This window comes from Carettochelys insculpta, chromosome 5 (assembly GCF_033958435.1).
Source record: "Carettochelys insculpta isolate YL-2023 chromosome 5, ASM3395843v1, whole genome shotgun sequence".
In the NCBI taxonomy this organism is placed as follows: domain Eukaryota; kingdom Metazoa; phylum Chordata; order Testudines; family Carettochelyidae; genus Carettochelys; species Carettochelys insculpta.
The window spans coordinates 7,132,048-7,158,540 of record NC_134141.1 but is presented as its reverse complement, the minus strand read 5'-3'; the positions used below and the strand labels follow the sequence as shown (position 1 = coordinate 7,158,540).

The 26,493-nt window shown below is 51.3% G+C and overlaps 1 protein-coding gene across 2 annotated transcripts in view; it reads left to right on the top strand.

Annotated features, from left to right (window-relative positions):
• Positions 1-26,238, top strand: part of PSD3 (pleckstrin and Sec7 domain containing 3) — a 136,472-nt gene extending 110,234 nt beyond the window's left edge. For both annotated transcript variants that reach the window (XM_074994603.1, XM_074994606.1), the window contains 4 exons: positions 2,936-3,093; positions 5,910-6,054; positions 11,309-11,452; positions 16,161-26,238. In XM_074994603.1, coding sequence (XP_074850704.1) covers positions 2,936-3,093; positions 5,910-6,054; positions 11,309-11,452; positions 16,161-16,373 — 660 coding nt within the window. In that variant the 3' untranslated portion in view covers positions 16,374-26,238. The remainder of the gene's footprint in view (positions 1-2,935; positions 3,094-5,909; positions 6,055-11,308; positions 11,453-16,160) is intronic.
• The last annotated feature ends 255 nt before the right edge of the window (positions 26,239-26,493 follow it).

Sequence of the window (26,493 nt, the reverse complement as noted above, 5' to 3'; positions counted from 1 at the left end):
GTTTCTCGACAAACGGTGCAGCAAAGCAAGCCCTACTGGTTTATTTGGATTGGGTTTTGTTTGCAGTGGTACTAGTTCTGTGATGCTAGTTTGCACCTTTACAACGCTAGGGGTTTTAGGATATTCCGGGTGTAACTTTGCAAAGACCATTTTCCAACGTAGCCAAAAAAGAAAAAAAACGTTGACATGAGATGAAAAATGTTGGAAGGACAGAGGCTTTTTCTAAGTAGCAGCACTTGGAGAGTTACGAGAGCCTTTGAAGAAAAGGATATTTTTAGTGATTGTGCACAGTCAGCGAAGGTGGAAGAGGCATTTCTGGCTACACGCCTGGAAGTCCAAGGAGGTCTGAGGTCATTAGGACGCTCAGGTAGACACTACATTAAAAGGGGATGGTGAGGCCAGACCTTCTGCAAAATGCTCATCTTGCACTGCCTCAGCATGACTGGCGTTGGGTTTGAACCAGCCGACTTTACTTCCATTCCTGGACCATCAGGGGAGCTGTACTGAGCACGTTTGAAAGTAACGCGCGGCTGGGTGTTATGCAAACACAGGGTCCTTCAGCATCTCATACCGGTCCTACGGGACTGAGGGCCTTTGAGGGTGGGGAGAGTTTGATTTGTCATCACAAGGCTTTGTCTGAAAGTAGCAAAGTAAAATGGTGTAAAGAGATTCCAGGGATCCGTGCCGGGGCTTTCAGGGATGTGAACAGAGGCCCGTAACCAGTGACGGTGTCAGCCGCCAGCTGATCTTGGAGGGTTCACATGAGGGTTTGACTTCTGTCCATTAGTAAAAAGGGATCCTTCTCTCTCCATGCCTGTCCAGGAGGGAATCCGCTTTGGGAGGGGGATACTGGAGGGAGTCAGGTAGTGCTGGAGTTAATTTCTCAGTGGTCGTTCCCAAGAAGAGGAAGGAAAGGGGGAGGGGCGTGTGAGACGTGGCAGTGGCTGGCGTGATCATTAACATCCAGTGACAGTTTCTTGAGAGAGAGCCAATCCACTGCATGCTTCAGGTTTAGCCAAGCTTGCCTGTCTCCGCAAAGCATTCTCCATCTCCACCTTCCTGCCTGGCCACAGCACAGGAGTGCGCACGCACCTTACGCCACATTTGGTTAGCTTCAGAGGGGTCCTTTTGGGCCCATCTCCTGCCCTCTTATTTTCTCTGCTGCTGGTCTTAGCAGAACCATAGCATTTCTGTGGCTGGCAGGCAAGGGCGGAGGCTTGCAGGCCCATGCGTGAGTTTTAGAAAGCAAATGGTTATAAAGACCAACCAGACCTGTTACTGCATTGATCCTGATCCTGTGTTGGAGGAAACCAGCTGGATCATCTGAGCCTCTGGGGACAAACCAGCGCAGTTGCCCCTTGACGCTGCTTGGCCGATGGAATGGCTCTGTCCTGTGCTCAGAGATCAGTGAGGATCAGCTTGGGGACGTGGTGCGCTCACTACACCGCCAGCGTGAGGATCGGGCATCCAAGCTGCATGAGCCAGCTGGGGGAATTCTGATGAAACTGGAACAGTGTCGTTGCTGAGACACTGAACAAGCCCAAGGCGATGAGTCGAGGAAAACTCGAATTCCATGCGTGGCAGCAGTGTAATTAGCTCTGTCTGCAGCGTGGCCTTAGGACTGGTCTGTAGGCTTACTCGTATTGCATTGGCTAGCTCCTTGCCGTGTCACCAATTTACACACACACACGCCCCTTGAGGATCTGCTCTAGTGCGGACGCTCCGGTTCCTTCTGCACGGCCTCCGTTTAACGCTTTGCTGGGCCTACATTGCCGTTCCTGGAGCAGGTGTGTTTACTCTAGCTCTGCCTGAGGGGACCCGAGCTCCGTGGTGTTTGATAATCGCCAAGCTTAGTCTTCCCCCGGAAACATTCAATCCCCGTCATGGGGCAGAGCACCAAGAGGTGTAACGTGGCATGTCTGGTATCAAGGCTGATCAGTTTTGATCAACATAATTTACCAGAGAAGACTGAGAGCTCACAAAATGGTGTTTAGGTACCTGAAAGGTGTTGCAAGGAGGAGGGAGAAAAATTGTTCTCCTTAACCTCTAAGAGTAAGCTGAGAAGCCATGGACTTGCACTGCAGCAAGGGAGATTTAGGCTGGACATTAGGAAAAAATTCCTAAGGGGTGGCTAAGCTTTGGAATAAATTGCCTAGGATGGTTGTGGAATCTCCATCACTGGAGAGATTTAAGAGCAAGTTAGATAAATGTCTACCAGGAATGGTCTGGACAGTGGTTGGTCCTGCTGTGAGGACCTCTCGGGGTCCCTTCCAGTTCTAGTGTTCTGTGATTCCGTGGACATCATGTGGTCATAGGTTAGAGGTGGACAGAGGTTAAGTGCTATTTGCAGCTTCTCATTAAGCATCTGTGTGTAAACTTACACCGCTGCCGGATTGCCGGGGGATGACTTGTCCCTCGACGTGGTTTTGGCTGGCCGTGCCGCTTTCACTTGTTACTTCATGAGTGTGCCCGAGCCCTGGTCGACAGGTGACTTTGTTGCTTCACTTTCCAGCCCTGCTGTGTCTTGGATTGCGTTTGCAATGCAATATTTTGATTCACGCCAGGGGCTTGATTGCGGTTTGACACTGCGTGAGATCCAAAGTCAGTTTTTGGGCTGTGACCGAAGAACACTGAAGAATTTAGCCTCCAAGGATGTATTTATCTTCTTAGCGACGCTCACTGTTTTTCCCTCTTCTTGTTGGCAAGGCAGTGGAAGTCATTCACTTCCTTGCAGAGGTGTTCAAGAGTCTTACAAGGTAGTGTTGTAAGAGAAGAAAATGGAGACTTTTTTAGAACAGATGAAGCTAAATTGGTATTTTTGTGATTGTTGTTGATGGCCCTTTATGGAGCAAGACGATATTGCCTTCGTTCGGCTCAAGGAAGAGATGAGCAATCTGAAATAACTTGTACTGTCTTTTCATTTTAATTACTGCAGGATGAATATAAACCCGAAAAGGCTTTGTCTGAGGAGGATCTGAAAAACGCAGTTAGCGTACACCATGCTTTGGCATCAAAGGCCACAGACTATGAGAAGAGGCCGAATGTTCTAAAGCTCAAAACAGCTGACTGGAGGGTTCTGCTTTTCCAAGCCCAGTACGTTCCATTCACACTGAGGTTTTTTGGGGTGGGGTCGGGGGGTTGGAGGGTGTGATTGCTTCCTCTGGGAGTGGAGGCAGGTGAGGGAGGTGGGACTCTCCAGGAACTCAGCCTGTTTAGTTTATCAGAAGGATGGGAAAGAGGTGACTTGATGAGGATGTGAGAGTACTTTCTTGGGGGGTGGGGATAGCAAGGACTGAACGAGCAGAGAAAGACTTTCTGAGAACCAGTGGCCGGAAATGAAAGTCGGAGAAGTTCAAATGGCAACTGAGCGCAGTGGTGTAGCAGCAATGGTGTGTGACAACTGGAACAAAGTACTGAGGGAAGGCAGTGGTGAGTTCTCCATGCCTTTTCTTCTAAAATCAGGACCGGAGGCCTTCCAGGAAGGTGTATGTTAGTAAAACACGTTACCGGGCTCAAGTCAGGAGTTACTGGATGCAATTCAGTGGCCCGGGTTAGACAGGCAGTCAGAAAAGATTATTGTAGGGTCCTTTCAGGCCGTAAAAAAGCTGTTCTGCTTGAGACCGGATCTTCGGTGTTAGAGCTGCCGCACAGAGCCCTAGGCCTGGGCAGCTTCGTAAGGGCGCGGGAGTCCACCTGCAAGAAGCAGAATGCACATCAGGGCCCTAGCACGCACCTTGAACTAGACCATCTGCCAGTCCTTAAGTTGTCTGATGGATTTTATAGCCCCAGGAGCACAGACAGCCAACACCGTACAGCGTTCCAGCTTCGTATTTGCTCACCCCGTAACAACCGTACCTGCCCCTCGTAGCACAAAGCCTTGACCGTCCGACTGGCTTTGCTTTGATACTTTTGTGCCGTCTCGGCCTGTTCGCAGAGTCCTGCTGCACCAGGAGATGCGACCGAAATTGAAGCCCATTCTTAAGCCCGCAGCTTGCAGGAGCGTAAGCACGTTCAGAGGGCTTGTCTGTGCCGGGTTGCAGTGCGGACTGTGGAGCGGGGGGATGCTCCACCGTGTTGCACTTACCCAGCCCTGGGTAGACCGGCCTGGTGCACTTGACCTAGTTCATGCTGCTGTGGTCCCATTTCAGACAGAGCTCTGAGACATGCCGGTAGCTGCCTGCTGTGGTGCACCGGACGGGTCTGCTTGGGGCTGTCAGAGCCCCCTAGAAAGCACACAGCCCAAGTCTGCCCTGCACCGACGTGTAGAGGAGCCCCGAGAATGCACCTAGGGCCTGGGCTGGAGGCTCCTTTCTCCCGCTGGGTAGAGAAGCAGCAAGGTGTGGCTGGGAGCACGGGGCAGGAGGGGTGGAAAATCCTGTTTGTTTATTTAAGCATTAAACTTAACTGGGGAACTGATTAAAGCTGGCGGGGGGGGAGAAGCTGCAGCACAGCTGGGCTGGAATGGATTCCCCCCTCCACAGTGCGCAGGGGCTGCTCTGGCCAGGCTGGGGAGCCCCCACCCACAGCCCTCCTGGGGTTGCCATGGACTAGGGTTGCTATGGCCACACTGAAGTGCTCCCCGCCTGCAGCGAGCTCCCCGTGGCTGGAGCAGCTCCCACTCACCATGGGCAGGGGGCTGCTCCCGCCCTCACTGGGTAGCCACAGCCGGTAAGTCTCCTCTGTTTCGGGTTAACCGTTAACATCGCTGCTGGGCACAGAGAGGATCTCCAGTCTCTCTCGCTGTGTTGATTGCTATACAGGTGGGATCCCACCCAGAGCCCTGGTTTGATAATGGCTATGCCCTCCTGGGGATTGATTTTCACACCTTTTCTGCCAGGATCTTGCCAAGATTTAAGCTTGTCCATCTGCGTGGTGACTTCAGTGGGACTACGCACGATGCTTAAAGTTAAGCGTGCGCGAAAGTCGTTGCAGGGTCAGGGCATAGCTGGAGGAGGTGGAAAAGAGGCACCTTTCATTGCATACATGAGCTTTGCTCCAGTCTGGATTTTATACTGGCCTATGCACTTTGCTTAGCTGCTCCCTGTATCACCAGCATCATTTCAGCAGGCAGGGGTAGCTCAGTGGTTTGAGCATTGACCTGCTAAACCCACAGTTATAAGCTCAATCCTTGAGGAGGCTATCTAGGGGAAGCACATTTAAAAAGTGGTGGGGCTTGTTCCTGCCAAGAGCAGAGGGGACTGGATTCAAAGACCTCCCAAGGTCCCCTCCAGCTCTGTGAGATGTATATCTCCATATATTATTAATTCCTCAATCAGCAGCACTATCTGTGCTACTCTGAATAGCACGTTATAGCCTTTAACTGCGAGTTCTTTGCTACAGGGCCCAGCACGGCAGTAAACTCGGCGCTTTACAGGGCAGTGTGGCCGAGAGGCGCGGAGAGAACTGCTCAGCAGGAAGTGGGGAGAGGGATTGGAAAAGTGGGCTCAAAGGCAGGAGTCTGTGTCTTGGGCAGGCGAAGTAGAAGCTTGGACAAAGGCCATTCCTGAGGTTGAACTCAGTGGGGAAATAGTCAGTGCTCATGTACTGGGCAGCTCAGTAGTTTTCTGTGAAAGGGGACTTACCAATCAAGCTGATGGTCCAGCCACGTGTGTGGTTGAAGGGAAGCCATTAAGGATGCAACTTGTGGGGTGAGAGCATTATGGCCTTCATCCGAGTGTATGTTTCCAAACATAAGCCGACGTCTCCCTGAAGCAGTTAGGAAGAAACTTCCTCTGCGTGCTGGCCTTTGAGACTTCTGATACTAGCCACACAGAGGAAGACGGCTGGTGGGACTGATCGAACATGGCAGTTCGTGTGTCCCTACGAGGATAAAGCCAACAGCAGGGAGGAAGCGGGAGGAGACACCGAGTCCACCCGTGTCCTGATTGTTCACCATCTTTCTCCTGCAGGAGTCCTGAAGAAATGCAGGCGTGGATCAACAAAATCAATTGCGTGGCGGCTGTCTTCTCTGCTCCCCCCTTTCCGGCAGCTATTGGCTCTCAGAAGAAGTTCAGCCGGCCACTGCTGCCGGCCACCACAACAAAGTTATCTCAGGTGAGCTCTTACTGCCGTGCGCCTGTCTCCCAAGGTAGAGAGTGCTTCAGCCAGAGATAAGCTCGGAGGCTTCTGCTGAAAGCTCGGAGCTGTGTTATTTTTTGCAATAAATAATAGAGTCTGTGTGAAAAGAGTCTTGCTAGCACCTTCGTCTAAAGGGGGCTGTCTCCTTGTGCTATGTGCAGGACCAGACATCTTTGCAGAGTTAAAGGTAGGAGAGGATGGGGACTTGATGTAATTTGTTTGGGACTGTGAAGGGTGGGATGTGTCAGCCGTAGTTCAGGCTCATTTGTCCAAGGGCACAGAAATCTCTCTGAACTTGTACTCCTTTTCCTAAGCTGAAAAGCCTTTGTACCATGCTGACTGCTGCTTTCAGGGCTTCTCAGCTCACTGGGCCTTTCCTCCCCGCGTAGGTTCTTCAAAGCACGTGACATTTTTGCTGCCATCCCTTGCAGCCACCTTCTGCCACTATCATTCCTCCAGCGCCCTGGAGCTCAGAACTTTGTGCTGTAGTTTCGGTGGAAGTCTAACAAGTGCCTTACACAGGAGTAACAGCACTTGTCTTGTTCTAGGGTTTCGCCTTCCATTAATACAAACTGCACTCCTTTGCTGGGGGGTTTTTTCACTGCAGCTCTGCCACGACTTGTGGTTCCCGTAAGTCCCTGTGTCTGGGATATCATTCCATTTAGCACACAGTTTCCTAGCTTCCTGGTTCCCATGTTCCCAGGGATAACACCGAACCAGCAAACCCCTGCGGTGTGCGTCCTGGTGAAAGGGCGACACAAGCTGCAGAATGAGCCGAGTTAGATGGTGAAGTTTTTCAAAGCAGATTCATTCCAAGACAAGCGGACGCCGGCCTGCTTTTGCGCAAGGTAGTTAGCAGGCTGCTTCTGCAGAAGGTGAAATGTGACGGCTCAGCCTCTTCTGAGGTTAGCGCATGTGGGCTGAATCAAAATGACCACTGCAGCAATTGCTTCAAAGGCCATGTGCCTGCTCAGGGTAAGATCAATGTAGCTGTTGTCGTTGACGTGAGCAGCTGCAGGGTCAGACCCACGCTGAAAGAGGAGAGCAGGAGGAGGCGAGGCAGAATTAAGTCATTTCGCCAAGTTCACCTCCAGTGCCGACATCCGCTAGTTTGCTGGTAACAGGGGTGTAACGGAAGTCAGTAAGGAATGCTCTATGGAAGGCAGAGGAAGAGCTTGTTTTCTTCCCCTCTCACAACACAAGAACAAGGGGAACTAAAAGGTGGCGGGTTCAGATTGGTTTTTGACCTGTGTAATTATGCTGTGGAACTCACTGCCCTGGAAGCTGTCGAGGGCAAGAGTTTAGCTAGATCGGAAAAAGGATTGGCGGCTCATAAAGATATTAAGAGTAATAACATGAGAAAGGCCACACTGGGTCGACCAAAGGTCCGTCTAGCCCAGGATCCTGCCTTGCAGCAGAGGTCAAAGCCAGATGCCCCCGAGGGAGTGGACAGAGCAGGTAATCATTGAGTGATCCCTCCCCGTCATCCATTTCTAGCCTCTGACAAACAGAGGCTGAGGGCACCATTCCTACTCGTCCTGGCTAACAGCCATTGATGGACCCAGCCCCAGGAATTTATCCAGCTCTTTGTTAAACCCTGTTAAAGTCCTGGTCTGCACAAGCTCCTCTGGCCAGGAGTTCCACAGCCCAATCTACTATGTCCTGTGCGAAGAAGAACTTCCTTTTATTAGTTTTAAACCTGCTGCCCATTAATTTCAGTTGGTGACCTCCACTTCTTATGCCATGGGAACAAGTCCAGTAGATTCTCAATATTCATGAACCCACCGTTCGCAAATTCAGTTATTCACGAGCGCCTGGAGCGGTCGCATCCCCCAGGCTGGGAGCACGGGCCGTAGTCACAAAAATTCAACGTTCACAAGGGTTCCCAACACGGAACCCTCACAAATGTTGAGCCTCTACTGTAAATAACTTTTCCTTATGCACTTTTTCCACACCAGTCATGGTTTTATAGACCTCTCTCGTATACCCCCTCAGTCCCCTCTTTTCTAAGCTGAAAAGTGCCAGTCTTTTTAATCTCTCTTCATACGACACCGGTTCCAAATTCCTAATCTTTTTTTTTTTTCCTTTTGCCCTCTTCCAAACCTTTGGCAATGCCCAGGTACCTTTTTTGAGATGAGGTGACCGCATCTGCACATGATAATCAAGAAGTGGGCCCACCATGGGTTTATATAGAGGCAATATAAAATTCTCCATGTAGTTTTCTATCCCTTTTTTGGTCCTGAATGTCCTGGGCTGGTGGAATGAACGAGAAATGCTTTGGAAGGGACATCAAACCTCGTACTTCAGGGCTTCAGCCGATCTGTTAGAGGTCAGGGTGGGATCTGATGTCTCTTCTGCAGGCTCCTGGCTCTTTTCTCTGGAGGGTCTGATGTTGGCCACTGTCAGAAAGAGCCTGCTAGACTAGAGCCGCGTCTACACGTGCCGGCGACTTCGGAGTAGCGGCGCCAACTTCGAAATAGCGCCCGTCACGGCTACACGTGTTGGGCGCTATTTCGAAGTTGAAATCGACGTTAGGCGGTGAGACGTCGAAGCCGCTAACCCCATGAGGGGATGGGAATAGCGCCCGACTTCGAAGTTGAATGTCGAAGTAGGGCACGTGTAGACGATCCGCGTCCCGCAACATCGAAATAGCGGGGTCCTCCATGGCACCCATCAGCTGAGGGGTTGAGAGACGCTCTCTCTCCAGCCCCTGTGGGGCTCTATGGTCATCGTGTGCAGCAGCCCTTAGCCCAGGGCTTCTGGCTGCTGCTGCTGCAGCTGGGGATCCATGCTGCATGCACAGGGTCTGCAACCAGTTGTCGGCTCTGTGGACCTTGTGTTGTTTAGTGCAACTGTGTCTGGGAGGGGCCCTTTAAGGGAGCGGCTTGCTGTTGAGTCCGCCCTGTGACCCTGTCTGCAGCTGTGCCTGGCACCCTTATTTCTATGTGTGCTACTGTGGCGTGTAGACGTTCCCTCGCAGCGCCTATTTCGATGTGGTGCTGCGCAACGTCGATGTTGAACGTCGACGTTGCCAGCCCTGGAGGACGTGTAGACGTTATTCATTGAAATAGCCTATTTCGATGTCGCTACATCGAAATAAGCTACTTCGATGTCGGCTTCACGTGTAGACGTAGCCTAGATGGCCTTTGGGCCTGAGCCAGTCTAGCAGGTGCTGTATGGTCAGCTAAAGATGCGATTTCACCATTGCTGCACTTTCCTGCAGTGGGCTGAGGGGTAACATTAAAGTACAGAGTTGAATTTAAAGCCCAGGCCAACCCATGGTCAGAAATAAGACCACTCAGTACGCCCTGCATGACCTACGAGACGCAGGCATTCAGGGGTCTGCAACCTGCAGCTCTGTAAGGACGCCTTTGCAGCTCCCGATGCTATAAATGCAAAGTTCGAAAAAAAAAAAAAACCAAAACCCCAAACCAACAATACCACCGCCAAAAAAACCCTCTTGATTATTTTCGATGAATGGTGAAGTCCAGGAAATGAACAACTCAAATCTAAATAGCAAACAGTGAGTGATCTCAAAACGCTGGATAACTCCCCCGAGCATCCTTCAAAGAGAGAGAAGGTTCGGGAGTGGAAGTCAGGGATACAGTGGTACAAACACACATGTAAAGTGCGAGGAAATAGAATATGTACAAAGTTGGTGAACGTCCTGCGGCAAACATGTAGCACATCACAAATCATTGTGCGTGCGCTGTTCTCAGATAGGGGTTACAAGAAGTCTGGTTTGACATTATTTGTTAAGGACCATCCTGTATTCACATGCCTTGCGGTTCTTGAACTGCTGAGTTTTTTACCGAACTGGGGAAAAAACTGGCTCTTCTTGCTGTGTGGGTTGCCAGCCCCGGCACGTGGGGAAGGAGAGTGAGCCTTTCCTGGGAGTTGCAGGAGAGAGCCATTTTCTGCCCAGCTGGACTGGAGGGCTGGAGGTGTTTTAGGGTGACTGTGGCAAACATAGGTGACTCAGAACAAAAAGCAGTCAAGTAGCACTTTAAAGACTAGGACAATAATTTATTAGGTGAGCTTTTGTGGGACAGACCCACTTCTTCAGAACAGACTGTTCTGGTCTGGCTATGGTCTGAAGAAGTGGGTCTGTCCCACGAAAGCTTATTATGCAAGTCTTTAAAGTGCTACTTGGCTGCTTTTTGTTTTGATAGTTTATAGACTAGCACGGTTCCATCTCTGCTACTATTCATAGGTGACTCAGGAAGTACGCTGCCCCCAAATAGCCCTTCCTTGCCACGTGGGTGGCCCTGCTTGCACCCCCTCCTCCTGCAGGCACCAGTCACCTCTGGGAGACAAAGGCAATGTTCCTTGTTCTCCATAGGCTAAGTCCTCACCCCCTGCAGCTCTGTTGGGGAGTGAAGTTTAACCCAAGGAAATTAGCCTTCAGGGGAGGAGAGAACATCCTCGCCCAGGGCAGAGCTCTGATCAGCTGGCTGCCACAGACTGATGGAGGGAGTCTAACATGGTACCAACCCCACCTCCAAAAGAACGGCTTCCGGATTGCAGTGATGGTAGGTGAGGTGGGGGCAGGGCGCACTCTGCCCTTACGTGTACTAACACTATCGCCCAGGCTGAATTTAGCATGTGGGTTAGTAAGGTGCTCGGGCTGGATTTTCAGCAGTGCGCTGCAGCCAGCAAATCCCTTCCTTCTCCTGCTCCTGGAGGAGGAGGAGTCGATTCTCTCTTGTGTCCGAGGCAGTGCGAGGTGCTGTAGACCTTACATGCATCTGGCCTTTTCTTCTGGAGGCCTGCAAGGGAGCTGCAGGGAGCTAGCGGGGCCCACAGCCTCTCTGGGCCCCAGGGCAAGTGGCGTGGGGGTGGGGGCTGGCTTTGTGCCCCAAAGGGGCAGGGCCTGCAGCAGTCAGCCCATAGAGCTGCTCAGACTCCAACACTGTTCCCCCACACCCCCTTGTCTGAGAGCCGCGCAGAGTGGCAACGTCCGCGTTTGAAAGGGGCTTGGCGCTCCTGAAATAGGAGCCTCGGTGTCTGATGCTTTGGGCCCCTTTGTAATGCGGGGCTCTGGGACAACCGCCCCTTGCCCCCTCAGCAGCCTGCCCGCAGCCATGTGCTTAAAGATGCGACAATTTGCCTTTTATGCAACTCGCCAGAAGTCGCCGCTCAGCGTAGGGTGGAGCAGGGGCCTTTTTCTTCTTTTCGCTTCCTGCGTCGTCGGGCTTCTGACGCTCCCCTGACTGATTTGTTTCTGAAGGACGAGCAGCTGAAATCGCACGAGGCTAAGCTGAAGCAGATCTGCACCGAGCTCACCGAGCACCGCTCCTACCCGCCAGACAAGAAACTGAAGGGCAAGGAAGTAGATGACTACAAGCTGAAAGACCACTATCTGGAGTTTGAGGTACGTCTGGGGACAGCACTCGGTAGGTCTGGCTAGGGATCTCTCTGGGGCACAGCTCTCGAAAACAGGTGCTGCCTATAGAACTCAGAAGAGGAACAATGTTACCGTAGTGTTTACCAAACCCCTGAAGCCAGTAAGAGTGTGTCTGTCTGTGTTACCAATGGGGCAAATGGGCTTTCTGGTTTTTGGTTGTGGGTAAATACCTGCAAGAATCTCCCTCCCACATTACCTCTCCTTAACACTTACTTCACAGCTGGACCGAGACAAGCAGTTAGTATGGCAAATGTAATGAAAACTAGTTGGTCGTTACACTCCCAGCTTCCCCTGCGCCTGGGAATGATGCAAGCGTTTGACACAGTTTTAGATTTTGACTTCAGCCATCTGTGACCTCATCAAGCAGGAGAGTCGCAAGAGTTTGGAATTCGGTTCTTGACTCTGACACATACTTCCCGTGTGACCTTGGGCGAGTCACCTAGCCCCTCTGTGCCAAAGTGCCCAGTCTGTACAAAGAGGAATAACGATGTTTCCTTCCCCCGCTGTGTCTTTCCTGTCTCTTTAAATTATGAGCTCCCCCTGGGCAGGCTGAGAACCTAGTTCAGTGCAACACCAATCTTAAGTGGGACTCCTGGGGGCTGCTGTAATATAAATAACAGTAATAATCATTCATGCGTGTGTCTGGAAGGAAGCAGAGGAGACACAGCCCTTCTGAACTTAGTAGCGGCACATCCAAACTCTTGGGCCTGTGCACAGGGGACCACCAGGTAAAGCAGGAAGGGAAGAAGATAAGAGGCAGGCAGTGGCTGTGGTGTTGAAGACCAGACTGCAGTCATGAGAATCGAGCTTCTGTGTGTTTCTGGCTTGGGAAGATTCCTTGTCCCCATTCCGCACCTGTTTATATTTAGCACGTTTTAGCAGCAAGGCGCGGAGGGACACAGTCACGTACCTCCGTGCACGTCACAGACGGCCCAGCTCACGTCTAGATAACTGTCACCAGGGCTTTTGCTTCGCCCCGGCTCCCAAGCATGTAGCTTCATGCCCGGCTCCCCAGGGAGGTTGATTATCATAACGGAGGTGATCAGACAGGCAGAACGCAGTCTTAGCTCAGTGCTCAGTCAGAGGTCCCATGGCCATCCCTCTCCAATCTCTCATCCTCTGGCTCCTGCAGGCTTCCTGGCCTCAGCCAGCTCTGCTCCCCTCTGGTGGGGCTGCTTCCCTGGGCCCCCAGCACCTTGTTCCTGGGACTCACTGCAGGCACTGGCTCTGCTCCAGTGTGGCTTCCCTCCTGGGGCTCTGCCTGTCTCATCTCTACCTCCTCTGCAGCCTACTTGCAGCCTTTTGCAAGCCCGGCTGTGTTACGGCCATTCTTAACTGGCTAGTCTAACTGCGGGGACCAGCCACCCTGTGATAACAACATATAATGGCCTCTTTCTTAGCGAGAACCTCAACTGAAAACTGAATCCTGCCGAACGAATAGAGATGAGTGAGCTGTGGAGGTGCCTGTGTAAATTGCTCTGAGATCCCACCTACTTCCGCTGCTTGAGGAAGGTGTTTCTAACCTGCTAATATGCGAAGCTGTGCTGTTTTCATGCTTGTCCCAGATGTCGCAAAACACACAGAATTGGGGGTGGGCCGTGGCAAGGATGGGATCACTGTGAAAAACCAGCAGCCAAAATCTTCCTCTGGCTTTTCCATCCTTGGGAGCAAAGGTGATGGAGTGACTGAACTGACCGAGGAGGGGAGGAGAGGTCCAGATTCCTCTTCTCTTCAGCTCTTGTAATTTCTTTCCCGTCAGCAGCCTGCATTTTCCCCATGGTGCTCTCTGCAAAAATCAGTACTGCTAAGAAAGCCGTTTCCCCAGTGCTACGGACTGGACTGGCTTTGGCTTTGAATGATGCAGTGGACAGGCATCAGAGGAGGGTGTGCTTTGTGACGGAAAACACTGCCTTGTAAGCCTTATGCACAAGTGGCAGAGAGAAGTTGCGATATTTTAGACTGCTAAATATTTTCCTTTGCATCTTTACCATTCTTGTTTTCTGGATAAGGTTTCCTCACATGGCTTTTTTAATGAATGACATTAATTACTTCCATGAGCTGAGGATCCGTCTTCTCATTGCAGTAAAAGAGAGCTGGTAGACAGTTTACCTTTAAAGAGAGCCTTTATTATACATGTCTTACACTGAGACAGAAGTCAGACAAGCAGCAGTGGGATCCTGGCCCTGTTGAAGTCATTGGCTACATTCCCATTGACTTAAATCAGGGCAGGAATGCAGCCCGGGGTTTTATTTCTGTGGTTAACATTGGCCTAGGTTTGTGACCCAAACTGTGTTTATCTTAAACCACACAGAGCTAATGCAGTTCTCCGTAGTGTTAAATGTTAACGATGAACCAGCATTTGTGGCAATAACAATTTCCTCCTCTCGCCAACCTGACCCCTTTGTTCCACAGTGCGTCATCAGAATACTGCTCACTGGCTCACCTTGGTTCAGCAGCACACGATACCTCTTTCATTCATTTGTCTCTGCAGCAGTGAGCCGGACCTCCCGATATGGAACTGAGCAGGCTGTTCTTTCTGAGTTCCACTGTAAAGTGGATTTCTTTTGTGATCATTCTCAGTGACATTCTGTTTCTCAAAGGACTTTTTGGAAGCCTGGTCACGTTCTCTCATCTTCTTTTGTCCTCCTCAAAGCAGTTCCAGCAATTTTTACTCTTTGGCAGTCAAATCATTATTCTCATTGCTTGCATTTTATCACAAATCCAGACAATTCTCTTTAAACCTCGTTGCCCGTTCAGGCGCATAGTAATTTAGAGATTGTTTTATTACTGAGAAAAGTGGATTAATAATCAAGGGAAGCACGTGATCACCTTTATAGTTCCTGCTATGAGGAGGGATAGCTTGCTGCTTTCCCATCACCAGCCATGCTGGCTAACTTTGCTGAACACCTGCCGGCGAATTCCTGTTCATGCCCGGTGATTGCTGTGGCCTTGTGTGTTGTGACTTGCAAAGCAAGAGCTGCTGTGGAACAAAGGGAAACACATTAATCTGGACACTGATCAGACTAGGACTGGTCACTTCTGCTGTACATAGAAATGTTGCTGCCTGGACAGGGAGCAGAGACTGGCAGACCTCAGATGATCAGCTTGGGGTCCCCATCATGGGGATTATTGATTAGCTCTTCTCTGTGCGGCCCAGTTTCTGAACACTGGGCTCGCAGAATGCCCTCATGGAGGCCAAGGAGGGTAGAGCTGCGGTGTAGAAGGATGATGGTTGTCCCACCCACCTGCTTTGCTGTGTGATTCTGTGCATGCAGTGCGAATCAGTGTTTTCCTAGCTAGGATCACGCGGGCTGGGATACGGAGAGCAGAGTCCACGGTGGCCAGTTTAGTTGTGGCCACAGAAATTTGAAAAGCTCTGAGGACATTGGCCCAGCTAAGCAGAAGGATTTCACTGGTCCCTTTGGACCAATGGTTTTCAACCTATGCGAGGCAGCCAAAGTTCCCTCTGGTCTTTCCCTTCCATGTGCAGAATAAATTTTGTGATGTGCACTGATGCATGTGAAAATGTGCACCACCAGTCGTGCTGCAGGCGCTCTGATAATCAGCTGGGCAACATTTGAATCTCTTCTGAGTGGCCGCAGAAGCACACAGCTCACAAGGAAGACGGGCTGCAGCCCCTTGTAAGTCTACAGACCAGCGTTCCCTGTAAGCTGAGTGCTCAGGCGGCCACCCAGGAGAGAGTCACATGCTCCCAGCTGATATAAAGTGAGCCCACAGTTGGCAGCATATGTTTCTAGGGTGGTGCACGTCTGGGTGCACATAACAAAATTTATTCTGTGGAAAAATCAGAGGGAACCATGCTACAGACCATCCCTAACATTCCCAAAGGGCTCCATAGCTACAGGTGAAATCTTTTTAGGGATAGAATCGTAGAATACCAGGACAGGAAGGGACCTTGAGAGGCCATCGAGTCCAGCCCCCTGCCCCAATGGCAGGACCAAGTACTATCTAAACCATCCCTGATAGACACTTATCTAACCTGTTCTTAAATATCTCCAGTGATGGAGATTCCACAACCTCCCTGGGCAATTTATTCCAGTGTTTGACCACCCTGACAGTTCGGAACTTTTTCCTAGTGTCGAACCTAAACCTCCCTTGCTGCAGTTTAAGCCCATTGCTTCTTGTTCTATCCTCAGAGGCCAAGAAGAACAAGTTTTCTCCCTCCTCCTTATGACGCCCTTTTAGATACCTGGAAACCCTATCGCGTCCCCCCTTAATCTTCTCTTTTCCAAACTGAACAAGCCCAATGCTTTCAGCCTTTCTTCATAGACCACAGGATCAACAAATGAAGAGAGGTTGAAAGCCACTGCTGTGGACTGCTGAGCCGTAGGTATACATGTGGCAAGAGGAGTCCCATGTAATTAGCTCTGCTGGTGGAGTAGGGCTTTAGGGCACACATGTAAGGTACAGCTCAGCATGTCAGAAACTGCCATCATCAGTTACGCAAACCTCCCTGCATTCTTACTGGCTGAGGGCAATCAGGTACCAAGCAAAGATGTGCATGGGGGAGGACTTTATATTAGGCACTGTTGTCCCCGTGCATATTAGACTCCTAGATTTCAAGGGGTCCATCAGAATACCCATGTGGATTTCCTGCCCATCAGAGTCTGGAGAAGTTCACACCACCTGATCCATTCCTTTGTTCCTTTTCCAGAAAATTCGCTATGAGATTTACATCGCCCTGCTGAAAGAAGGGGGAAAGGAGCTGCTGAGCAGCAGCGAAAACGATGGGCCAGGACTGAAGAAATCCCATTCGAGCCCCTCGTTAAATCAGGAGTCTCCAGTAAGCGTCAAGGTGAAGCGAAACGTCTCCGAGAGGAAGGACCACAGACCGGAAACACCCAGCATCAAGCAGAAGGTCACTTAGACAGCCCGGACAGCTGGAGAAACAGCCATGCAGCAAACACCATTGGTCCAAATGTCCCTTTGCTAGCCTGTCATTGAGAAAAACAAATCAGTGCGTCAGCCTGAATGGGGTGGTAGTGACATTTCCTATTGTATGTTTGGTTGTTTCTGTACAGATTGTAGGAGCCGCCTTTGCTCCTGATTTGCTTTGCCTTGTTAATTTATCATCTAGCCATTGAAGCACCTCTTTTTTTTTTAAAGGGGTGGGAGTAGGACTTGTTGATTTATTTCACGTCTCCTCCCCCTTCTAGCCTCTCCCATTGGCGCGTGAGTTTCATCTCAAGTCACCTGTGACCTTTCTTGTTGCAGTGGGAAAAGTAACTGGACGAGCCCTGCAGCGTAATGAATGCTAGCTGCAGGGATGAGAAATGCATTATAGCACAGTTGCAAAGATGGAGCTGACAGATCCCTGCAGGAGGTTAGTTACATTCTGACACTGCAGGTCCTCCAGTGATGTGAAACATGCTGGTACTGGTACTACAGTGATGGGAGCCGTATAAACAGGTAGGGTACTGGATTAACGCTGGACCTACACATGCCAAGGGACTAAAGAATGAAAGTCTCTGGGAATGCTGGGCAGACAGAATTAGAATCAGGTTTTTTTTCAAGTGACAATTCTGTGGGGAAGCGAGGGCGGATGTGCAAAGCCACGTCTCTCTTGCTGATTGACTCAGTCACAATGAATTTTACTCTTCCATCTCATTAAGCAATAGGCTGTTGTAGATGGCAGCTGCTGGCTACGCACAGAGTCCCCGCTGATTTTTTTTTTCCCCATCCATGGGCAGAATAAATTTTGTTCTGTGCACCGAGGCATGTGCGTATGTGCACCACCAGGAGAAGCACACACTGCCCGTTGTGGGCGCTTTGCTAATCAGCTGGGTGAGGTTTGAATTTCTTCTGGGCGGCTGCCCAGTGCTCAGCTTAAAGTGAATGTTGCCTGTGTGTGATAGGAAATCCCCTGTACAGTATTTCTCAACAATGCGCTCTTGCATTGCTGTTCTATAGCGTCTTAACAGGCATTGTGCAGCTGCAGTTTCCCTGCAGAATTTTGATTTATTTCTGGTAGGCACAGGTATCCCGCAGCGTCTCTGCTCTCGGCAGAGGTGTTCTCCTCTTCTCTTTGGAAAAGAACCCTCCGAAACTACCCCTTGAATTCCTGACAGGTATTTTGGAAGGGCATGTCGGAACAGACCTCCTGGTGACTCTGGGGCTTAATGCAATAGTGGGGGAAAAAGGGACTTGGCCAGGAAATCTGTATCCCTCCGCTTTTCCCAGCTGCTGGAATGGCCCTTTCGGGCTGCAGACATCCAGGCATCAGTTAAAGCAGCCCTGAGATTGTCTGTACTCACCCCAAGGGCCACCATTTGACAAGCAAGAAAGTGAGTATGATGCACCTTAGCTTCTTCCCAGTGCCCACCCACCCAGCTTGTGCCTACGACAGCACCACTTATCTGGGGGATCTGGTCCTGAATACACAAGGACAGCCCAGGGCAATCTACGCTGCAGTCGGTGGTCTAGAAGAAACGTCCAGGCATCTCAAGTCCAGTTCCTTCCGGAGCAGGTGCTTACGTCACCAAGACCCTCACTGCAGAAAGCACACAGCAGAGAAGCCCAACAAAGAGGCCAGGGACTGATTGGTTGTAGACATTAAACTGTTCTGGACTACTGGGCCTAGCCATCCTGCAGCAGTTCATGGTGCAGCAGTCATTTTTTTTACAGGCATTGAGCGTGGGATTGCGTTGTACTGAGAGAGCGGGAATACCGGGACTCCTGAATGTAATTACACAGGGAGATGGCCTTGCGTCATGCGATCATTTCACATCAGTTCCTCCCAGGAACAGTCCAGAGGAGTCCCAGTTTAATTCCTGCTCCACTCCCAAGGCCGTGCGGCTCTACTCCAACCCTGACGCAAGGTATCCACGCGCATGTTACGTTTACATCGAGTGCGGTGGTTTAAAAGGCAAAGCAGTGACCTCTGCAAATGTTTGCCCTGGCTTTGGAGAGATCCTGGCTGGCCTTGGATGGTATTTGAATTGTTGATCACCCAGTCACGCGCTGAAGTTTTCCCCTACGATGGGTTTGTCAGTCTGCGCAGCAGAAGCTGGCTAATTGGTGCTCTCCGCTGGGGAACTCCTAGCAGATGAGTGAATTTCAAGCTGTTTGAAAAGTCAAAGACAAGGGAATCTCAAAATGCCTTTTATTTATTTTTTGAACACGGTTTAGTTTTAAATATTTATTACGCTACTCCAGAGTGCACTTGTAAATGGATTGCTGTAGATTTTGCATTACTTCTCCTGTCTTAGTAGAATGGGGTTTCCTTGCAGTTGTCAGCTGTTAAAGTGCCACGGAGCTCCACCTGCTTTTTGCGAGAGTTCTGAGGCGTGCAGATGAGTGAACTTGTGAGGCTCCAGTATTGTGTGAAATTCCCACTCCGGGCTGTGTCCCTTTACAGCTGGCCTGTCGCCACGCCCTTCAGTGGGTTTTGCTGAGACAAGTACAGAGAAGACACAAAGGCAGATCCTGCTGCCGCTGATGTCAGGGTCAAAACTCCACAGACCTCCCTAAGCAGGGTCAGAGGACTGCCTGATATTGCAGCTCGGTTTGTTTTTAATGTTCCAGTGTAGCAGAGAGGGTGGGCAGGTTCTGAGAAGGTGGAAATCCGTATTGAAGCGTTGACTGGTGGTGTGTCATTTCACGCAAACCCGGCCCTCCCAAGAATCTCGCCTGGGATGTGTTGCACATTTTCCAAGTGCCCTGCTTTCCAGCCCCTTTTCAAAGAGAAGATAAATGTGTGATTACACAGTATAGGTGTCCAAGCCCCAGGGTGCGAGCAAGAACCATGGCAGCTCAAGAGGGAGAAGAGTGCAAAGCTGACTTTTTAAACCCACTTATGTGTTTCTCTTCTCTTGGCCCACTGTGTGCCGGGCTGGGCTCCTGGTGCAAGTTAGAGCAGCCTAGAGGCTGCTGTAAATTACACCAGCTGCATAGGTTCTGAGGGGAGATTACCAGGAATCACTAGGGCGTGGGGAGCCTCTGGCGACACAACGCCTTCCCAAGCATTTCCCTTGTGCTGGCCGCAGGGAGAGGACGTGGCACAGAAAGCAGCGTGGTGGCTTTACCTGAATCACATGAGGATACGCTCCCCCGGTGGGGTGATGTGACAGCCGGGGTAGTTGCCATGGCTTTAGAGCGCTGGCCCAGAGAAGGGGTGAATCAGCCCAAGGTCGAAATTGGATCTGACCGGGAAGTCGCCTTCCGACGGCAACCCGTTGCTCAGAGCTCCTGGCAGCCGTGGCTGAGAGTGTCAGCCTCATGCAGGGGCTTTGGGATGTGCTTTGTGCTCAGAACAATCCTGTTTAACCCTTTGCGCTCCCCTCCGAGGGGCTACCTTGCTCCCTGCAGAGAGGTGCCAGGCTGTCCGTCCACTTTGGGTCGGCTCTTGCCCCTTTAGAGGGTCTCCCACACTGTGTTTCTGCACGTGCAGGACCTGTTGCCCCCACGCGAGTTTCGCGCAGGCTTCTCTCCCGCAGGCTCTAATCCTGATGCCGTAGTTCAGGCCTGTCTGTCCTGGACGTCAGTGGGGTCGCTGAGCGATGGCGTTGGGAGTGGGGCTGGGCAGCTCAGGGGCTACGCTCCACGGGCTAGACTAGCCGCTCTGAACCAGGGAGGGGGCACCTGCTGGGGCCTGTTGGCCAGCAGACGGCTGAAGAGTCTCCCATGGTCATTATGCCTCTGTGGGAAGCTGGGTATCTGCTTCCTGTGGAGGTGCCTGTCCCTCCTCTTCCTCCACCCATCCAACCTCAGAACAGCCCTTTCCCTCCCGCCTCGCACCCAAGCGGCAGGCTCGGCTTCAGGGAACGGGTGCTGCTCCATCGCCCCTTGGAGCTGAACTTCCCACCCTCCAGCTTTGTGGGGGACAAGGACAGAGAAGCAAAACCAGCCCTTGCCTCGGGCTCCCTCCTCAGTTCACAAACTGCCCCTCACAACCCACAGCCGCCAAAGGGGCAAAATCTTATCCCAGGACCCAAATCCTGCGATGCAAACGGAGCGGCCTCTGGGGTTTGGTGCAGGGGATGAGGCAGTAGGTGGTGACAGAGACTCCCTGGGCTGTTGTGTGTGTGTGGGCTGGGGGCTGAGGGGAAGTGGCCAACCTCCATCCAGGCCAACTGGTTTGTACATTGTTTGCTCCGTTACCATCAGTAGGTGGGGGGTAATGTGGCTGAGTTGTGGACACTGTTTTCATTGAAACTCGGAGTCATGGACTCTTGAGAATTTGGAGATTGTGAAAAGGATTTTCCCAGGACCACCGGGGTCCTCGTCCTTGGAGCAGCAGTGCATGTGGTCCATGTGTCCCCAGGGCAATACAAGGTTGCACTGAGCAGGCGACTCACCGTTTCTCCTCGAGTGCCCGTAGTGCGAGCCATTACGGGCCTCTCGCCCCTTTGATGAGCGCCGTGTCAGCGTCACACAAGGGGCCTTGGGATTCAGGCCCGAGAGAGCAAAAGCCTCAAAGGCCTTTGCTAAACCTCTGGGATTTTGCACAGGCGAGTGACACTTAGAAGGGGAAGAAGCTTTTCTCTCCAGAGCAGCAGAGGCTCCGTGTTCACTCTTTACATCTCTTGCGTTTCCATGGACTCTACCAGGGTTAAGGTCTCTTGGCTTCTCCTCTTCGCCCATCATGGTGCACACATCCTCTGCCTCAGTCCATCATCCACCAGGGGCTGGTTCTGCTGCTCTCCTGCCAGTGGTGCAATGTTCCTGACTGGTCTGTTTAACATCCCTCCACATGAGGACCTGCTGCGTGGGGAGGCCCCAGGCTGGTGCTGGTGAAGTTGAGGAACTCCCCTTTGGAGCCCGGGGGGGCGGACTCATTCTCTCTGCAGTGCAATGCTGCGTTTTCCATCACACTCCCATCCAGGAGAGTGAGTGAGTCCCAGGCTCCAGGGTACAGGCTCGCCCTATACACCACACAGATCAAGCCATCCTGCACCCTCATTCCAGAGTCAGAGCAAACAAGGCGTTTCCCCTGGTTTCTCGTCCCCAGGCCTCGCCCTTTCCTGGGGCAGGCGGTACCCAGGCGGTCAAGGGGGCTTGGAGGTTATATCTGGTGAGGAAGCAGAGAGGCACGTTGCAACTTCCAGGAACCAGCATGCATGGGACGCCCAGGCCCATCTAAAGAGAGAAGCTGGTGCCGAAGGACAGATCAGCCAGGTTGTCAGATCCAGAATTCTTGGGGCTCTTCTTCTGAGCATCAGTGACTTGCCCAGCAGCGACCCCTACTGGGCTGCTGCCCACATCAGCATTTGCCCAGTGTTACCCCTGCAGCTTGGCACCTGCATCTCCTGGTGGTTCTCCTAGCACCATTCTGAGGCATGTGGTCTGGGCTCACCTGGGAATCCTGCCTCTCACGCTCCTAGGCTTGCTCAGCTCTCGCAGCCACTCCCCGTGGGAATATGAAGAAAACTAGAGAAGAAAAGAAGTCGTTTCCATGGCTACTTCTCATTCATGGCAAATGTTGCTTCTGCCCATTCATGCTTCTTGCTACCTTCCCTTTTGCCTTGAAGTCCTTAGAGTATTTGAAACAGGAGCCAGAGCTACTGTAACTATGCTAAGTAGCAATTTGTGGCCTACTGGAAAGGGCCCTGGATATAGACTCAAGATCCAGCTCTGCCACTGGTCTGCCAGGTGACCTTGGGCAAGTCACTTCACTGCACAATGCCTCAGTTTCCCCTGCTGTGCAACAGGGACCTCCTGTGTGAAATGCTTTGAGATCAACTGGTGAAAAGTGCTACATAAGCAAGCAGTTTTATAATTCCCAGGCTCTTTTTGAACACACTAGAGCACTTCTCATCCAGTGCCGTGAGTTAATAAGAACAAGGGAAAAGTGGAGTGGAGAAATCTTGCAGGCATATGATTCTGACTTGTATTGCAAATGATTGAACGTTGCTCATTAGCTGAGGAATAAATAATGAAAGAAGTAAGGCTCCTGTGCCATAAAATGTAACATGTTCATTTGTTTTGTTGACGGCACTGAGGTTTAGATTTGATTATTTATAATAACACACCATAGATTAGTTGATGGAGTAGGTGGAAACGCTCCAAAGAGACTGTGTAAGCCGGCACAGACCAACACAGTGTGCTTTCGAAAATCCCACCTGTAAAGTTAGTATATTTTATAAAAAATATAAAATTATTAATAATCACACACACACCCCCATAGCATCTGCTCTTCGACGTCTGTGGAGAAGTTGGCAGATAGAACAACATTTTAAGTTGTGCAACGTAGGAAGCGTGGGGTTGGCAACATGAGGCTTAATTATGTTCTAAGGGTGTAATAGATGAAGAAAAAGGGTAGCATTCTCCTCTCGCTTAGTCCATTGCTAATTAATAGTAGCTCTCTGGAGACAGAGTGGTTTTACTGCTTCTGTAAGGGGGAGATGAACCAGGCCTTTTATTGGGCACATTTCAGAAGCGCGGGTGTGATTTTCAGTTCCCCAGTGGGCCAAATGAATCCCAGGTGCGTCATCACAGCAGCCAGCCTAGTTATGGGAATTTCATTTGACTTGGTGCCTTCATCTGATGACACCACCTGCTGAAAAAAAGGTTGAGTCTTGAAATCCAGCCTGCATCGCTTTAAAAGTCAGGAGAGTCTTGGAAAGGGGCTTAAGCCCAAGCCTCCCTGATTTTCATCCAGAGTCACTTGCCTACTTTTGAAAAGCCCAGCCACAGTCCAATAAACTTCCAAAAACCTGTCGTCTAGAAATGCGACCATTTGTGTGTGTGTGTGTGCGTGCGTGCGTGTGTGTGTTCCCTTGTAATTAGTACATCTTGTGGGGCGGATCTGGTGGCACCGTGTAACTTGATGAAATCCAGTGTCCTGGATACAGAACAAGAATTTCGTGGCAGCTGTAAAGTGTTGAGGTTACTGCTTATCTCACAAAGTTTAAGTGACTGTACAGTATCTGCTGAGTGTGTTTAAGCAGTGTGTGTGTGTGTATGCGCGTGCGGTTCTTATGCATTGTATAGCTTCTGTGATCAAACACTACAAAGGGTATTCTTTTCTGGCTCTTTGTTTTTTGACCAGACAGTTCTGACAGCTATAAACAGCAGGACAGTGATTGGATTAGCCAGTTAAACAGTTCCTAAATGCTTTTGCAGATGTAGTGTTTTTCTTAATCTGGCCTTGCCGCTCTATGTTCTGCAGAAGTTGTGGGTGCTCAGGACACTTGAAAATATTTTATTTGGGAGAATAAAGAGCAATGATGGGGTGGGATTGTACAAAGCACTCCACATGGGCTAACTCTGCTGCAGTTGGTCATCCATTGTCTTCAGAGGGACCGAAGTTAGACCATTACTGAGCACTTTCACTGTTACCTGCGGGAGAGCCTAATGTAAGGGTCCCGCTGTTTAAAGAAACCTGGGCCTTGTTTTGTGAATAATCCATGTGTGGCAACATTTTCAAAAACGCCTTCCTCTCTCGGGAAGTTAAATATTACGGGACTGCAGCATTGAGGGAACTGAGGCACTTTTGCAAACATTAGCCCGGGTCGTCGTGGTTTTCCAGGCGTGGTCAGGATGTTCTTTTGCAACTGCAAAAAATATGCGCAAGAATCCATGGGGTTGGCAAGTTACAAGAAGAGGCCGCTGTGAGCATTTTGCGTGATGCCCCGAGGTTTCCTTGGGAAAGGATGCAACAGTCGAGGGATTGTAGTCCAATTAAATACACAGGCAGAAAACCTGTTGAGTCTGCAGAATGATATCAATGTCAGTGTTGCAATTTGTACAATATTAGAGCGACCCAGGTGAAGCCAGTGGCAGCGGGATGGGGAAGTAGGAATAGATTCTGCCGTGAGTGACAAAGCACTTAAGCACGTGTTTAACTTTAAGCATGTGCTTAACTTTAAGCACGTGAGCATGCTCAGTGAAGACAGGCCTAAGTGCTGGAGCAGCGTGAGAAAACTTGCATAGAATCATAGGGCAGGAAGGGACCTCAGGAGGAGTGAAAACTTAGTGGCATAGACTGCAGGCCAGGATATAATCACGGGAAGATCCCATCGACTTTGGTCGGACCGACCACGATCCTGGCTCCCCATATCAGTGTCCTGATGTTTCTTTGGCATCTGCCCCAATGTGGTGGCAGAGGGTGGCTCGGCAGCCTCCTGCAGCGATTGCCATTGGGGAGTTTCCCCTTACCCCACATTCCCGTGCGGTTACACCTGAGACCTTGCGGTGAGTTCTCAGGCCTTACCGTGGGCTGCTCGTGTGGGCATGTGACCTTTCCGTGGCAGCCTACTGCCCCCGCATGTCAGGGAACACCCATCAGGAGTGCCGCCCCTGCGCAGCTACACTCCCTCCTGCATGTAGCTCAGAGCTTCTCGTCATAGTGCTCCGCGGCGGCCAGTGACAAGCAGGGCCGGGCCGCGAGAACCCCCGGGTACAGCTCAGCGGTAACCTCCTGTGCTCTTTGCTAGTCCAGGAACCTTCCCTTTGCAATCTCACTCGTTTTCCTTCCGCTGTTGAGACCCCAGGGGGGTTGTTTACATGGGACGTTGTGCAGTCCGTTCCCGCTAGGCATGTTAGAGTTGAACTGGCTAACAGGTATGGGGCGGAACAGCCCCTCGCCCACCCTGGACAGGGGGCGCTCCAGCCCTCAGGGCCGCAGTGGACGGGAACACTCCAGCCAGAGCCGACCAGCCCCGTCTGCGGCAGCCCGGGGGGAGGTGGGGGGGGGCGAGTCGCTGGGGAAGCTGCTGCAGCCTAGGTGGGCTGGCGTGGCCCCCCCCCCCCCCCGCCATGGGCAGAGGCTGCTCTGGCCATGCTCGAGTGCCTACGCCCACAGCAGTGTCATGGGCAGGAGCACTTAGGTGGGGCTGGAGCAGCCCCAGTTCCCGGTGCGCCCTGAGTGTGGCCACTACAGCAGCCCGTGGACATGGCCGTGGCAGGAGGGCCTCTCCTCCCCAGCCGCCCCTCCCCGCTTGGAACCGGTTAACCAATAAACAGGATTTTACATCCCTAATTCCCACTGCTCTCTGGAGGGCCGCGCTGAGAGGGAGCAGCGCTGACGTTCTCCCCAGCCCTTCACTGACTAACTCCTGCTGCTCTGGCCCTTGGTCAAAGTCCACGCTGGCTCAGCCCGCCGGGGGTAAATTGCTCTGTATGGGACTATACAGAGGCCGGGAACAACCTCTCTGTGGTCAAAGAGCTCGAGATGTGCAGACCTGGTTGAGTCTCAGATCACGAAAGCATTTCAGCAAGTGCTTAAGTACCACTGAGATCCATGGGACTTAATCACGTGCACCCCCAGCTAGAGCTGCTGTCCTGAGTCGGGGCCCTCGCTGTTTTCTTACGGTACCGTGGGATGCCCCTGGGTGTCCTGCTTAAGTCTGTGTGACAGGTACTCGAATGATCGTTACTTGCTGTTAGATGAAGGCACTTACAGAATGTCCTGTCTCCCCGGGGAAGGACTCGTGGGGATAGACTGTCCCCGAAATAATATTTTTTGAAATAAAGTTTACATGGCGTTGTTTTTCCTTCGAGGTGACCTTCTATAAGTAGTTCCCTCTCCTTGAGCATTGCTGGAGTAAGCAGACAAATAATTTGCCTCTGATGTATTGAAACTGTGAGATATAGTTCTCTCTTGTGTACGCGTTGACGATTATAACTCTTGTCCCTCTGTGTTTTATCCGGCGGGATCGTCGTGCTGTGGGGCACCCATGGGACTGCAGCCTGCTGGATGATTCTTTTGTGGCTGAAACCAAACTCAGCAGTGACGGGTTTCACACGTGTATATGATATATGTATATGTACAAACTTTAGAAAGAAATAAACCAAATGTATTTCAGCTGCTGGCCTTGCCTGCGCTTTCATTAAGCTGTGTGGCTTTACTATGTGTATTGCACCAGCCAGGCCGCCGCTGAGGACAATTGCGCTGGGCCTGACAATTCAAAGGGAGCTGGAGCTCCCAGTTGCTGTTGCTGCTACTGTGACAGTGGCAACGGCTGGAGCCCCGGGCCTCTTAAATTGCCACTGGGAGCACTGGGGGGGCCAGCACCATTTCCTGGGCGGTGCTAAGAGCTGACTGG